Source organism: Anolis sagrei, chromosome 3 (genome assembly GCF_037176765.1).
Source record: "Anolis sagrei isolate rAnoSag1 chromosome 3, rAnoSag1.mat, whole genome shotgun sequence".
Taxonomy (NCBI): domain Eukaryota; kingdom Metazoa; phylum Chordata; class Lepidosauria; order Squamata; family Dactyloidae; genus Anolis; species Anolis sagrei.
This window is the reverse complement of record NC_090023.1, coordinates 9982719-9999425: the sequence shown is the minus strand read 5'-3', so window position 1 is coordinate 9999425 and position 16707 is coordinate 9982719. Positions and strand designations below refer to the sequence as shown.

At 42.5% G+C, this 16707-nt stretch overlaps 1 protein-coding gene across 1 annotated transcript in view; it reads left to right on the top strand.

The window, feature by feature from the left end:
• The window catches only part of INTS4 (integrator complex subunit 4), a 47940-nt gene that overhangs the window by 14158 nt on the left and 17075 nt on the right, over positions 1-16707 (top strand). Inside the window, exons 9-17 of the mRNA XM_060771224.2 lie at positions 436-507; positions 2644-2818; positions 3119-3324; positions 4292-4434; positions 6605-6720; positions 9037-9170; positions 10600-10757; positions 14285-14378; positions 16325-16405. Of these exons, the coding sequence (XP_060627207.2) occupies positions 436-507; positions 2644-2818; positions 3119-3324; positions 4292-4434; positions 6605-6720; positions 9037-9170; positions 10600-10757; positions 14285-14378; positions 16325-16405 (1179 nt within the window). The remainder of the gene's footprint in view (positions 1-435; positions 508-2643; positions 2819-3118; positions 3325-4291; positions 4435-6604; positions 6721-9036; positions 9171-10599; positions 10758-14284; positions 14379-16324; positions 16406-16707) is intronic.

Genomic DNA, 16707 nt, shown 5'->3' with positions numbered 1-16707 from the left:
TATGAGGCCATAAAGAAAGAGGACTCCGGGGAATGTGGAATGCGGAAGAACTTCATCAGTGTCATTGATGGACGATGAAAAGCAACAGCTCCCCTAGCGGCCAGAAAAAAGTTAAATAGCCTCGGTGTATTTGTCTGTTAAACGTTATTTGTCAAACTGGCATTGAATGTTTGCCATATATGTGTTTACTGTAATCCGCCCTGAGTCCCCTGCGGGGTGAGAAGGGTGGAATATAAGAACTGTAAATAAATAAATAAATAATAAATTATCTGCTTTGAACTGGAATATATGGCAGTGCGGACTCAGATAACCCAATTCAAAGCAGATGTTGTGAGATTTTCTGCCTTGATATTTTGGATTATATAGCTGTGTGGAAGGGCCCTGAGTCCAAAATTACCTTCCTCTTCATGTTTCTTTTTTCTCCCTTTCTTCCAGGGATCTATGCTGCAAGTTAGTTCTCAGTTTTTAGAACAAACCCTGGACAAGAAGCTGATGTCGGACTTGAGGGTACAGAAACCTAGTCTTTTCTATTTTCAGTTTGTCCTCTTGCTTAACAGAAAGGAAAAGTTGGTGGCTGTGACAAAGGAAAAGGTTCTATAGTTTAGGAGATATTGACCTTGCACCTGGCATGTTGGAAGTTGCACAACAGGTTTCTTTTTCTTTTTTTCTCCGTTGTGTAGAGTTTTTTTTCCCTGCCAGACTTTCTGGTAGTGAAATTTGAACCTTTTGTTCAGCCTTTCTTTGTGCCCTTGCTTTTTTCTTCAACCTTTTTGCTCTTGCGGGAAAAAAAATCACCCCAGACAGTTTCAATTAGATTGAGAATGATGCAGTTGTTCTTCTAAATGACAGTATTTTACTCTCCTCTGTTTACTGAACACTGAAGAAGTATTTTTAAAAATACATGTATTACTTTGACACCTGTTTCAATTAGGTAGTAGATGAAAAAAGTATGCAGACACTGCATGGGTCTGGTTCCTTATACCATAAGACACATTAGGGCTTATTTTTTTTTTTTTGGGGGGGGGGGGGTCTTATTTATTCATGTGCAACTGTCTACCGCATATGCTCGAGTATAAGCCGAGTTTTTCAATCCTTTTTTGAGACTGAAAAAGCCCCCCTTGGCTTATACTTAGTCAAGGTTATTTATTATTTTACTGTTGTTATTCATAGAATCATAGAATCAAAGAGTTGGAAGAGACCTCTTGGGCCATCCAGTCCAACCCCATTCTGCCAAGAAGCAGGAATATTGCATTCAAATCACCCCTGACAAATGGCCATCCAGCCTCTGCTTAAAAGCTTCCAAAGAAGGAGCCTCCACCACACTCCGGGGCAGAGAGTTCCACTGCTGAACGGCTCTCACAGTCAGGAAGTTCTTCCTAATGTTCAGATGGAATCTCCTCTCTTGCAGTTTGAAGCCATTGTTCCGCATCCTAGTCTCCAAGGAAGCAGAAAACAAGCTTGCTCCCTCCTCCCTGTGGCTTCCTCTCACATATTTATACATGGCTATCATATCTCTTCTCAGCCTTCTCTTCTTCAGGCTAAACATGCCCAGTTCCCTAAGCCGCTCCTCATAGGGCTTGTTCTCCAGACCCTTGATCATTTTAGTCGCTCTCCTCTGGACACATTCCAGCTTGTCAATATCTCTCTTGAATTGTGGTGCCCAGAATTGGACACAATATTCCAGATGTGGTCTAACCAAAGCAGAATAGAGGGGTAGCATTACTTCCTTAGATCTAGACACTATGCTCCTATTGATGTAGGCCAAAATCCCATTGGCTTTTTTTGCCGCCACATCACATTGTTGGCTCATGTTTAACTTGTTGTCCACGAGGACTCCAAGATCTTTTTCACACGTACTGCTCTCGAGCAAGGCATCTCGAAGTCCAGGCGTTCTTATTATTACATTTATTATTTTACTCTATTATTATTACATTTGTTATTTTACTCTGTTCATTATTGTTATTATTACATTATTTACTCTATTATTACTGTTATTATTACTTTCCATTATTTTTGTTACATTTCTTATTTTACTCTCTATTATTATTGGAAGGATATGTGAGCACATTTATATTGAGAAAGGTTACAGTAGTGGTCTAATCAGAGTTGGACATATTTATATTTAATATAAATTAATTAATTTAATATATATTATTTTATAATTTAATATATCCTTCGTGAATTGTAACCAACATAATACCCGTAAATGTATCGAACTGACTATCTTAACTGGAAATTATTATTGGAGTAAGACTTATAGTATGAGCATCCTGAAAAATCATGCTAGGGCTTATTTTCTGGTGAGAGCTTATTTTCAGGGAAACAGGGTACAAATAATTCATTCTAGGTTTTCCAACAAACAATTTTTGATCACACAAATCCTTCTCCAGCATCCCTACACAAATCTTGATCACACAAATCCTTCTGTGAAAAGGAGGTCCAACTTTCTATCTCAATTGAGATGCTAAACTGTTAATTAATCTGCCTCATCTAGTCACAGGATATGAAACTTAATGTTGCAGAATGAGGAGCAAATGTCTTGGGCTTTATCCAAGCCATGTCCCATTGTGTGCTGTTAAATCATACTTGAGAGAAAGTGTTGCCCTTTTTATACCAGGGCTGATGTGTATCTTGCATCTGCAGCGAAAACGCACGGCTCACGAACGTGCGAAAGAGCTCTACAGCTCTGGGGAGTTCTCAAGCGGCAGGAAATGGGGAGACGACGCCCCCAAAGAAGAAGTGGACACTGGAGCTGTGAACCTGATGGAATCCGGTGCCTGTGGGGCCTTCGTTCATGGCCTGGAAGATGAAATGTATGGTGAGTCGAGGGCTTCTTTTGCCCAGATTCTCTGCAATTTTTGAGGATTTCTCATCTTCTTCATTACTTTTTATTTATCTATCTTCCATCCAATAGATTTATTCATAGCAGGCATGAGCAAACTTGGTCCCTCCAGGTGTTTTGGACTTCAACTCCCACAATTCCTAACAGCCGGTAGGCTGTTAGGAATTGTGGGAGTTGAAGTCCAAACACCTGGAGGGCCCAAGTTTGCCCCTGCCTGAGTTAGAGGACCTACGGATTTGTCTGCATGTATCCCTCTATCTCTCTCCATCTTTTCAGAGGTTCGCATTGCTGCCGTTGAGGCCCTCTGCATGTTGGCCCAATCCTCCCCCTCCTTCGCCGCAAAGTGCCTCGATTTTCTGGTCGACATGTTCAATGACGAGATTGAAGAAGTGAGGCTGCAGTCGATTCACACCATGAGGAAGATTTCCAATAACATCACCCTGCGGGAGGACCAATTGGACACGGTGCTCGGGGTTTTAGAGGCAAGTTTCTTCCCTCACTCTCCTGCTTCTTGGAAGAGTGTCCTTTTATTGGTTATTTAGGTCCTTAGTACTCATTTTAGATATTCCCCATGATTTGTCTGGCTGTGTTTTCCTCGCCAGCTCCGTACACTAACCCTCCAAACAACATTGGGAGCGTGTCACGGCCTCTTCTCACTTCTCTCCGTCATTTCCAGTTATGTGTTTCCAAGCTAGAGATAGTCTTAACCATAGCATATAACTTGTTTAGTGAGGCAGTGGAGATAGACAAGGAAATCCTATTAATGATATAATCCTATATAAGGTCCCTTATATGTGCCATTCTGCTGGCTTGCCATGCAACATGCATATTCAGTTCAGGGTTGCAGACCTGGGTTTGCCCATACCTTGGCTAACCAATAGGATTCAGCCACACAAGCTTGAATGGTCGGTAACTAGAGTCGACCCTCCACATACTCAGTGATCCTTAAATATATGTTTTAATAATTAAATTATATTGGTAGCTTTGATATTTTAGATCACATGTGTCAGACTCAAGGCCCATAAGCAAAAGCCAGCCTGCCATGTCATTTGATGTGGCCCTCCAGATGCTGGACTACAAGTCCCCTATTCCTCCTCATTAGACGTCCTGACTAGAGCTGATGGGAGTTGGGGTATGGGAACATCTGGAACACTACAGTTCGTTCTGTTCAGTCAGGATGATGGGGTTTGAATGCAGGTACAAGGCTTGTGGATATGATGTCTGACCTTAAAATATTTTTAATTTTTCCCCAACCTCAGACCTACAAGTGCTGTCAGGTTGCCATTCCCATTATCCCCAGTCATCTTGGCAGATAATCAGAAGTGATGGAAGTTGTCATTTAGTATCACCTGGGGACCCAAATTGGGTAAAACCAAACTGGCTACTGAGTAAAAAAGGAGTAATCTTAATTATGCATCATTATTCTAAACTTTTTGAATATTACTTCAGGATTCTTCCAGAGACATACGGGAAGCTCTCCATGAGCTTCTATGCTGCACCAATGTCTCAACAAAAGAAGGCATCCATCTTGCTCTGGTTGAGCTGCTGAAGAACCTGACCAAGTATCCAACTGACAGGGATTCCATCTGGAAGTAAGTGCGGTTCTCAACCTTCCTAATGCCGCGGCCCCTTAATACAGTTCCTTATGTTGTGGTAACCCCAACCATAAAATTATTTTTGTTTCCACTTCATAACTGTAATTTTGCTACTGTTGTGAATTGTAATGTAAATATCTGATATTTCATTCACTGGATAAAATGTGCCACAAATACCCGATACACCCAAATTTGAATACTGGTGGCATTGGGGAAGGATTGATTTTGTCATTTAGGAGTTTTGCTTGCTGGAATTTATAGTTAACCTACACTCAAAGAGCATTTTGAACTCTACCAATGATGGAATTGAACCAATCTTGGCACACAGAACTCCCAGACAATTGTATTACATTTTAACAAAACAAACAAACAGACAAAGCACAAAGTTTGCAAGCTTGGTAGTTGATTAAATGTCCTTTGACCAGTATCTGGCCACTTGGAGTGCCTCTGGTGTTGCTGCAAGAAGGTCCTCCCTTGTGCATGTGGCAGGGCTCAGGTTGCATTGCAGCAGGTGGTCAGTGGTTTGCTCTTCTCCACACTCGCATGTCGTGGATTCCACTTTGTAGCCTCATTTCTGAAGGTTGGCTCTGCATCTCATGGTGCCAGAGCACCGTCTGTTCAGCGCCTTCCAAGTCGCCCAGTCTTCTGTGTGCCCAGGAGGGAGTCTCTCATTTGGTATCAGCCATTGGTTGAGGTTCTGGGTTTGAACCTGCCACTTTTGGACTCTCGCTTGCTGAGGTGTTCCAGCGAGTGTCTCTGTAGATCTTAGAAAAATATTTCTTGATTTAAGTCGTTGACGTGTTGGCTGATTCCCAAACAGGGGATGAGCTGGAGATGTCACTGCCTTGGTCCTTTCACTATTGGCTGCTACTTCCCAGCGGATGTCAGGTGGTGCAATACCGGCTAGACAGTGTAGTTTCTCTAGTGGTGAAGGGCGCAGACACCCCGTGATAATGCGGCATGTCTCATTAAGAGCCACATCCACTGTTTTAGCGTGGTGAGAGTTGTTCCACACTGGGCATGCATACTCAGCAGCAGAGTAGTATAGCGCAAGGGCAGATGTCTTCACTGTGTCTGGTTGTGATCCCCAGGTTGTGCCAGTCAGAACTCCCATGACCAACAGAAAATACTTGGAAGGGTTTGGTGGGCATTGACCTTGAGTTTTGGAGTTGTAGTCCACTTACATCTAGAGAGCACTGTGGGCTCAAACAATGTTGGATCTGGACCAAACTTGGCATAAATACTCAATATGCCCAAATGTGAATAGAGTTTGGGGGAAATAGTCCTTGACATTTGGGAATTGTAGTTGCTGCGATTTATAGTTCACCTGCAATCAAAGAACATTCTGAACCTCACCAACGATAGAATTGGGCCAAACTTCCCACACACAACCCCCATGTCCAACAGAAAATACTGTTTTCTCATGGTCTTTGACGACCCCTCAGACACCCCTCTTATACCCCCCTCCCCCGGGGTCCCAACCCCCAGGTTGAGAAACGCTGCTCTAGACCATCACAACGAAAGGTTATCAATTTGGGAATACTAATATCCAGTTGTGGTGTGCCTTCAAATTGTATCTGAATTATGACAAACCTATTATGGGCTCCTCCTGGTTAGATTTGTTCGGGGGGCGGGCGGGCGGGTTGCCATTGTTTTCTTCTGAGACTGAGAGAATGTGACTTGCTCAGGGTTTCCACTACATCAAACTAGCTACATAAATTAAATACAGTGGAAATAGCTTGTTTATGTATTTGTTTTAGAAACGGTGCTAATTCAGATGTCCAAGATCTGTCATCAATTTTTAATTTTTGTATGTATGTATTTTATCTTTTATAATTTAGCAGTAAATCGCCTAGAGCATTCTCGGATAGAGGGCGATTAATAAATTATTAGATGATGATGATGATGATGATGATGATGATGATGATGATGAAGGCAATACTCATTTTGGAAGCATAAAAAACATGCCTTAAAATCTTATGTGACTCACATTTTCCTTTCTTTTATATATTTGTTCCACTTATAAATCCGCGTTCTCTTGGAGGTGGGCCCAAGGCAGCTCACTCAAAGAGGCTCATTTATTTAGTTCTGGAGTTTTTAGACACTTTTTTGAATGAGATTAAAGAGAGACGATGCAGTGTTTTACATTTGGTTCTGTATCTTACAGGTGCTTAAAGTTCCTGGGAGGCAGGCATCCAACCCTTGTGCTTCCACTTGTTCCTGAATTGTTGGGCACCCACCCTTTCTTTGATACCCCAGAACCTGATATGGATGACCCAGCTTGTATCCTTTTTTATTCTCCCTGCAGGATTTAAGATTTTCCCAGGAAACGTTTAACACTTTACAGTTTGTTTAGATCAAAAATTATACATTTTATTTTCATTACATAATATATTGTCAGAAATATTAAATATTAACTAAATATTAACTAGGTATTTTTGATTACAAAAGTGTGAGTCAAGCACTTGAAAGAGTTATTAGGCAGAAGCTTGTTAGAGTTAGTGGGCCAAAGCTAGTGTCGTCCTGAGGAGTGTGAGGTAAACCTCTGTGTGAGAGAAGCCTCATGTGAAAAAGCTCCAGTTTATAAAGACTTCTGTGTGTAAAGCTACTATGTATTTTCGAAGGCTTTCATGGCCGGAATCACTCAGTTCTTGTGGGTTTTTTCGGGCTATATGGCCATGTTCTAGAGGCATTTCTCCTGACGTTTCGCCTGCACCTCTGAGGATGCCTGCCATAGATGCAGGCGAAACGTCAGGAGAAATGCCTCTAGAACATGGCCATATAGCCCGAAAAAACCCACAAGAACTACTATGTATTTGTTTATTTGTGTTATGGAAACCTAGTTCTTGTAAATAGTTTATTTATTGTGTCAGGAGTGAACCAAACAGTTGTATTGCATTAAAAACAAACAAATAAATAAACACAACACAAAGTTTGCAACCTTGGTAGTTGATTAAATGTCATAGAATCATAGAATCAAAGAGTTGGAAGAGACCTCATGGGCCATCCAGTCCAACCCCATTCTGCCAAGAAGCAGGAATATTGCATTCAAATCACCCCTGACAGACAGCCATCCAGCCTCTGTTTAAAAGCTTCCAAAGAAGGAGCCTCCACCACACTCCGGGGCAGAGACGGCTCTCACAGTCAGGAAGTTCTTCCTCATGTTCAGATGGAATCTCCTTTCTTGTAGTTTGAAGCCATTGTTCCATGTTCTTGTCTCCAGGGCAGCAGAAAACAAGCTTGCCCCCTCCTCCCTGTGGCTTCCTCTCACATATTTATGCATGGCTATCATATCTCCTCTCAGCCTTCTCTTCTTCAGGCTAAACATGCCCAGCTCCTTAAGCCGCTCCTCATAGGGCTTGTTCTCCAGACCCTTGATCATTTTAGTCGCCCTCCTCTGGACACATTCCAGCTTGTCAATATCTCTCTTGAATTGTGGTGCCCAGAATTGGACACAATATTCCAGGTGTGGTCTAACCAAGGCAGAATAGAGGGGTAGCATTACTTCCCTATAAGGGTTTGGTGGGCAGTGTCCTTTGGTTTTGCAGTTGTAGTTCACTTACATCCAGAGGGCACTGTGGACTCAAACAATGATGGATCTGGACCAAACTTGGCACGAATCCTCAATATGCCCAAATGTGAACACTGGTGGAGTTTGGGGAAAATAGAATCTTGACATTTGGGAGTTGTAGTTGCTGGGATTTATAGTTCACCTACAATTGAGCATTCTGAACCAAACCAACAATAGAATTGGGCCAAACCTCCTACACAGAACCCCCATGTGGGCCACAGCAACGCATGTCAGGGAACGGCTAGTATTATATTTTATTTATTTATTTATTTATTTACAGCATTTGTATTTTGCAGGGGACTCAGGGCGGATTACAATGTACACATATATGGCAAACATTCTATGCCAATTAGACATACAACGTATATAGACATATACAGAGGCTATTTAACTTTTTCTGGCCGCCAGGGGAGCTGTCGCTTTCATCGTCCATCGTCCATCTGCAACACTGATGAAGTTTCCCACATGCTTTGCTGGAGTGCTTTTTGCTGGAGTCTTTTTATGGCCTCATAAATTAGTTAATTAGCCTCCCCACACATAGGTGGTACCTAATTTTCCTACTTGACAGATGCAACTGTCTTTCGGGTTGTAAAGGTCGACAACAAGCTACACAAAATTGGCCGGAAGCCCACTCCGACCCGGTCTGGCTTCGAACTCATGACCTTCTGGTCAGAGTGCTCTTAATGCAGCTGACACTCAGCCAGCTGCGCCACAATTGTGGTGCTATATATACAATCTAACAGTAAATAAACATTAAAAACATCTTTAATCATATTTCTTATCATTATTTTTACATTTCCATTACAACTTATACTACATATAAAATAAAATATCATATGTGGTATGAAAAAATCTGGCACCATCAAATGTTTGTAGTTCAAAGAATCCGATGGCAACAATGCCATTTCTACCATTCTGTGGCCCACGTTCTCTCATTCTTCTACCTAAGGTTTTTACCTGTGCCTACAAATGTTACTTCAGTCATTCTAGAATTTCAGATCTATTTTCTTAACCTGATGGACAACCAGACATTGCAGTCCTGGTTTTCATTTTCAACGCTGCCAAGTCGTGTCCAACGATGCCTGCCCTGTTCTCGGACCACACCTTTCGGCACTACACTTACCTTCGGGACAGTCTCTCTCACCTCGTCCCTCCTTTAAGAGTAAGCCGGGTATTTTAAGTTTGAGTAATCACATATGCTATTTTACATTGCAATTGGAGATATCTCTGTATTTTAGTTCTGCCAAGGACTTTAAAATTCTGTTGTTTAACATCTATATGCGACCACTTGCTCAGCTGGTTCGAGGTTTTGGGCTTGAGTGTTACCAGTACGCTGATGACACTCAGCTGGTGCTGAAGATGGAAGGCCGACCGGACTCTGTACCCGATTGTTTCCATCAGTGCCTCGAGGCCGTGACTGGATGGCTGCGTGCCAGCAGGTTGAGGGTGAATCCAGCAAAGACGGAGATCCTATGGCTGGGTCAACCGGGCAGTGGGGACATCCAGCTGCCTACCTTGAATGGCGAGGCGCTACACCCGTCATCATTGGTCAAGAGTCTGGGAGTCCTTTTGGACCCTCTGCTGACGATGGAGGCCCTTAGCAGAACCACCCTCTTTCATCTGCGGCAGGCTAGACGGCTGGCCCCCTCCCTGTCCAGAGACGACCTAGCTACGGTGATCCAGGCTACGGTCATCTCAAGACTGGATTACTGTAACGCCATCTACATTGGCATTCCTCTGTCGGTGATCCGGAAGCTCAAGTGGGTACAAAATGCAGCTGCTCGGCTTCTTGCGGGAACTCCGATGAGATGCCACATAACACTAATCTCACTACAGCTGCATTGGTTACCAATTGAGCACCGGATCACTTTCAAAGTGATGGTACTCACCTTTAAGGCCTTGCATGGTCTGGGGCTGATGTTCCTGAGGGACCGCCTCACCCCCTACCAACCCCAGAGATCCCTCCGTTCTGAGGACCAAGATCTATTGGAAATTCCCAGTGTCAAGACCTTGCGTCTAACAGCAACCAGACGCAGAGCCTTCACAGCAGTGGCACCATCACTCTGGAATACTCTGCTATCTGAAGTCCGTGCCTTGTGGGACCTATCAGCTTTCTGCAGGGCATGTAAGACATACCTGTTTCGACGGGCCTTTGATTTTTAATATTGCTGTTTTTAAATTGTTTTAAATTGTTTTTAAATTGTGTTCAATTTTAGCCTGTTCTTGTAAGCCGCTCCGAGCCCCAGGGGAGTGGCGGCATATAAGTTCAAATAATAATAATAATAATAATAATAATAATAATAATAATAATAATAAAGAAATGCTGGAGTACTGGTCCAGCTCCAAAAAGGTTCCTGACATTTTGCAATGGGATATGGTGGGCCCTTGATATTCATTGGGGATTGGTTCCAGGACTATCAAAATCTGTGGATGCTATCAAAACATGGATACCAAAATGTGTGGATGCTCAAATCCCATTTCCGCTGTCTGTCCATCTGTGGGAATTCCATGTTAATGCATACATTAATTGGACAGAGTGCAGTTTGCTGAACTTGGCTTTTCATTCTCCGCCCTTCCTGTCTTTTGCTTAGTTGCCTGGGAAAAAGCTGGCATCTTCGCCTGTGTCTGCCAGCCTTGCCCTCCAGGAAGACCCCTCCCAGGAATTTCTGAAGCAGAGCTTGGAAAGAGTGTTCAATCTTCAGCATCTAGACCCACAGGGCATTCAGGAGCTGCTTGAGTTTACCATCCGGTAATTGTCCCAAACGATCTTTTTTCCAGTTTAAAGCATCTGCTGCAAGTGCAAAAACTGTTGGGGGAAGCAACCTTCTCAAGCCTCCTCTATATGACGTTTGTCTGTTTTGTAATGTGTCATTTAATAACCTGAAGTATGTGTTATTTGATTTGCAGTTTCCTTATCTCTATATACCTATTTTATTTTATTTTTATTTGTTGTGTCAGAGCAACCAGTCCATTATATTACATTTCTAACAGAAACAAAGCAAACAAACAGAAAAATACAAAACTTGTGAGTTTGGTAGTTGGTTAAATGTCCTTTGACCAGTATCTGGCCACTTGGAATGCTTCCGGTGTTGCTGCAAGAAGGTCCTCCATTGTGCATGTAACAGGGCTCAGGTTGCATTGCAGCAGGTGGTTTGCTCTTCTCCACACTCGCATGTTGTGGATTCCACTTTGTAGCCCCATTTCTGAAGGTTGGCTCTGCATCTCGTGGTGCCAGAGCTCAGTCTGTTCAGTGCCTTCCAAGTCGCCCAGTCTTCTGTGTGCCCAGGAAGGAGTCTCTCATTTGGTATCAGCCATTGGTTGAGATGCTGGGTTTGAGCCTGCCACTTTTGGACTCTTGCTTGCTGAGGTGTTCCAGGAAGTGTCTCTGTAGATCTTAGAAAACTATGTCTAGATTTAATTTGTTGACGTGCTGGCTGATACCCAAACGGGGTGAGCTGGAGATGTCTCTGCCTTGGTCCTTTCACTATTAGCTGCTACTTCCCGGCGGATGTCAGGTGGTGCAATACCGGCTAAGCAGTGTAATTTCTCCAGTGGTGTGGGGCGCAGACACCCTGTGATAATGCGGCATGTCTCATTAAGAGCCACATCCACTGTTTTAGTGTGGTGAGATGTGTTCCACACTGGGCATGCATACTCAGCAGCAGAGTAGCAGAGCGCAAGGGCAGATGTCTTCTATATACCTGAAGCAGTGGGAGGGGCTGCAGGTCACGTGACTGGCTCAGTGAGAGTTTAGAATGTTCCGGTTTAAACAGGATGACAGGGAATGTGGGTTGAGGAATGACTGTTAGAGAAGTGTGTTTGAGCCTTAAATGAGCTTCAGTATAGAAGTCTGTCAGAGTGCAAAAGCTCATGTTACAAAGCTAGGAACTATCAAGGCTTATGTTTATTTAAAAGTAAACTCTTGTGGCATTGATAAATTAAAACATAGGTTTCATTTCTGTGATTATGGAGGTCTTACTGCATCTATCTAAATAAAAATGTAATGTTCGTTTGTGGGATTAACAGAACTCAAAAACCACTGGATGAATTGACACCAAATTTGGACACAAGACACCTAACAACCCAATGTATGTCCTTCACTCAAAAAAAATGATTTTGTCATTTGGGAGTTGTAGTTGCTGGGATTTATAGTTCACCTACAATCAAATAATATTCTGAACCCCACCAATGATGGAATTGAACCAAACTTGGCACACAGTTCTCCCGTGACCAAGAGAAAATACTGGAAGGGTTTGGTGGGCAGTGTCCTTTGGTTTTGGAGTTGTAGTTTACCTACCTCCAGAGATCACTGTGGACTCAAACAATGATGGACCAGGACCAAACTCTACATGAATACTCAACGTACCCAAATGTGAACACTGGTGGAGTTTGGGGAAAATAGAATCTTGACATTTGGGAGTGGTAGTTGCTGGGATTTATAGTTCACCTACAATCACAGAGCATTCTGAACCCCACCAACAATGGAATTGAACCAAACTTGGCACACAGAACTCCCATGACCAACAGAAAACACTTGGTGGGCAGTGTCCTTTGGTTTTGGAGTTGTAGTTTACCTACCTCCAGAGATCACTGTGGACTCAAACAATGATGGATCTGGACCAAACTCTACACGAATACTCAACGTGCCCAAATGTGAAGACTGGTGCAGTTTGGGGAAAATAGAATCTTGACATTTGGGGAGTTGTAGTTGCTGGGATTTATAGTTCACCTACAATCACAGAGCATTCTGAATCCTACCAATGATGGAATTGGGCCAAACCTCTCACACAGAACCCCTATGTGGGCCACAGCAACGCGTGACAGGGGACAGGTAGTTAAATATAAATATATAAGCACTTCAGCAGATTTCTCTTGTTACACGTGTATGTATGTGTTTGGCTATCCTATGTATATAGTCTGATATTATATATGTTTATGTTTGGGATTTTGTATATTATTTTTCTTGCCACTTGTTTTAAAATGTATTTTGAGGCCTCCCTTTCTTTCATACTTTTAAAAAAAATTCTGTGAGCTTATACATCACAGTAAGCCATGGCTTGTACTAATAATGGTTTATTTATTTATTTATTTACTTTATTTATACCCTACCTTTCTCTACACCAGTGGTTCTCAGCCCCTTGATACAGTTCCTCATGTTGTGGTGTCTCCCAACCATAAAATTATTTCCGTTGCTACTTCATAGCTGGCATTTTGCTACTGTTATGAATCATAATGTAAATATCTGATATGCAGGAGGTATTTTCATTCACTGGACCAAATTTGGCACAAATACCTGATACACTCAAATTTAAAACCTGGTGGGGGGGGGAGGGGTTGATTTTGTCATTTAGAAGTTGTAGTTGCTGGGATTTATACTTCACCTACAATCTAAGGGCATTTTGAACCCCGACAGTAATGGAATTCAGCAAAACTTGGCACACAGTTCTCCCATGACCAACAGAAAATACTGGAAGGGTTTCGTGAGCATTGACCTTGAGTTTTGGAGGTATAGTTCATCTACATCCAGACAGCACTGTGGACTCAAGCAATGATGGATCCAGATCTAACAGCATGAATCCTTAATATGCCCAAATGATAACATTGGTGGAGTTTGGGGAAAATAGACAGGACATTTGGGAGTCGTAGTTGCTGGGATTTATAGTTCACCTACAATCAAAGAGCATTCTGAACCCCCCAATGATAGAATTGGGCCACACTTCCCACAAAGAATCCCTGTCTTCAACAGGAAATATTGTGTTTTTTGATGGTCTGTGACGACCCCTCTGACACCCCCTTGCGACACCCCAATGAGTCCCAACCCCCAGGTTGAGAAACACTTCTCTACACCAAAGGGGACTCATTGCTTGTAGAGAAAGTTGAACAGCAAGCAAATCAAAGCAAGACTTGTCTTCCCCATTTTGGTTTTGTCTTTGGTTTGTTTCTCTCCCACTCCTCCTGCCAGCTGCTATTTCACAATGGATGTCTGAGGAAACATTCTGCACAAAAGTCATAGTCCCAGGTTCCAGTGACACAACAAGCCAGAACTGCATAGCAATTGGAAATAGGGATACACCGTAAACAAACGGTTTTAATTGTTGTTCAACTTTTGTATTAATAGATTTTTTAGTTTCATTGTGCTTTTAAATAATAGTAGACCTCTTTGAATCCCATGCTGTGAGAAAGGTGGGACATAAAAGTGAATAAATACACAGACAAACAAAAGTAATAGCCACCCACTAACATTACTTCACCCCTTTCTTTTTCTTATCCCTCAAGAGACCTCCAGAGATTTGGAGAGCTCCAGTCTGACTTGGCCGGGATGGCTGACTTCTGCGCCGCTTACCTTCGCTGCCAACTGCTTCTCATTAAGGTGCGCCTTTCTCTTTACATGTAAACACTGGTTCTGTTGCTGCCCTTTCCACTGCATGATGAAAGATGTTCTTGCCCATTAAAGTCTGTTCAACAGTGGAACTCTCTGCCCCAGAGTGTGGTGGAGGTTCCTTCTTTGGAGGCGTTAGGCAGAGGCTGAATGACCATCTGTGGAATGTGATTTTCCTGCTTCTTGGCAGGAGTTTGGACTGGATGGCCCAGAAGGTCTCTTCCAACTCTAGGATTCTATGATTCTGAATCACACTCTCAGCCTCAGAAGGCAAAAGCAAACTCTTTCTAGACATGCCTTGCAAAGAAAACCCTGTGATAAGGTTGTTTTAGGGTCACTGTAGAATGGAATCAATTTGAAATCAGGCAACACCAAAGATTATTGGTTACTGGAGAAGTAACCAATGTTATTGTCCATGTCTGAGTTATACTAATTGTATTGTTTTGGGGTTTTGTTTTTTTTTTGCTTATTGCTTGTTGTTTTCACTATTGTTTGTTGTTTTATCCTATGTTGTTGGGCTTGGCCTTATGTAAGCCGCTCCGAGTCCCTTGGGGAGATGGTGGCGGAGTATAAATAAAGTATTATTATCATTATTATTATTATTATTATTATTATAAGTACGATGTGGGGCTAGCCAGGCCTTTTGAACCGATACTGGAGACTGTTCTTGATGTACTAAACATGAAAGCAAAAAGCATCATCTGTTAAATTTATGTGTTGTTTTTTTGGGCTATATGGCCATGTTCTATTTATTATTTTTTATTTATTTACAGCTTTTATATTCCGCCCTTCTCACCCTGCAGGGGACTCAGGGCGAATTACAGTGTACACATATATGGCAAACATTCAATGCCAATTTTAACGTACAACATATACAGACATACACAGAGGCTATTTAACTTTTACTGGCAGCCAGGGAAGTTGTCGTTTTAATCGTCCATCTGTGACGTTGATGAAGTACTTCCGCATTCCCTGCATGCTTCCCCGCTGGAATGCTTTGCTGGAGTCTTCTTTATGGCCTCATAAATCAGTTAATTTAGCCTCTCCACACTTTAAGGTGGTACCTTATTTTCCTACTTGACAGATGCAACTGTCTTTCGGGTTGCAAAGGTCGACAACAGGCTACACACAATTGTTTGGAAACCCACTCCAACCCGGGCTGGCTTCGAACTCATGACCTTTTTGGTCAGAGTGATCTTAATGCAGCTGATACTCAGCCTGCTGTGCCACAATCCCGGTTATTATTATTAGTAGTAGTAGTAGTAGTAGTAGTAGTATGATGTGGGGCTGGCCAGGCCTTTTGAACCGATACTGGAGACTGTTCTTAATGTACTAAAAATGAAAGCAAAAAGCATCAATTTATGTGTTGTAGGTTTTTTCGGGCTATATGGCCATGTTCTAGAGGCATTCTCTCCTGACATTTCGCCTGCATCTATGGCAAGCATCCTCAGAGGTAGTGAGGTCTGTTGGAACTAGGAAAATGGGTTTATATATCTGTGGAATGACCAGGGTGGGGCAAAGAACTCTTGTCTGCTGGAGCTCGGTGTGAATGTTTCAACTGCCCACCTTGATTAGCATTTGATGGCCTGGCAGTGCCTGGGGCAATCTTTTGTTGAGAGGTGATTAGATGTCCCTGATTGTTTTCCCTCTGTTGTTTTACTGTTGTAATTTTAGAGTTTTAAAATACTGATATCATAGTTCCAACATACCTCACTACCTCTGAGGATGCTTGCCATAGATGCAGGTGAAACGTCAGGAGAGAATGCCTCTAGAACATGGCCATATAGCCCAAAAAAACCTACAACAACACAGTGATTCCGACCATGAAAGACTTTGAAAATACATTGTTAAGTTTATATTCTTTGCCAAATGGTTATTTGCTGGTTACCTTTTTTGTGTGAGGATGCTATTGCAATATCTTTTGGTTTCTCCTGCAGGCTCTTCAGGAGAAGCTGTGGAATGTAGCTGCACCCCTGTATTTGAAACAGAACGCCCTGGCATCAACAGCAGCAAAGCAGGTAAAGTGGCGTGTGCATGAGGATGGGGGGAGAGCAACACTTACCATATGTACCCTGACATGGGCAAACTTCTGCCCTTCATGTATTTTGGACTTCAACTCCCACAAGTCCTAGCAACCAGTAGGCTGTTAGGAATTGTGGGAGTTGAAGTCCAAAACACCTGGAGGATCAAGGTTGCTTATGCTAGTATATACTCATGTAGAAGTCTAGAAATTTTAGTCAAAGAATGGACTCAAACACGTTGTTATCCATGTGTCGGTATATTACACTTTAATTCTTATATACAGTATATAAAAAAGGAA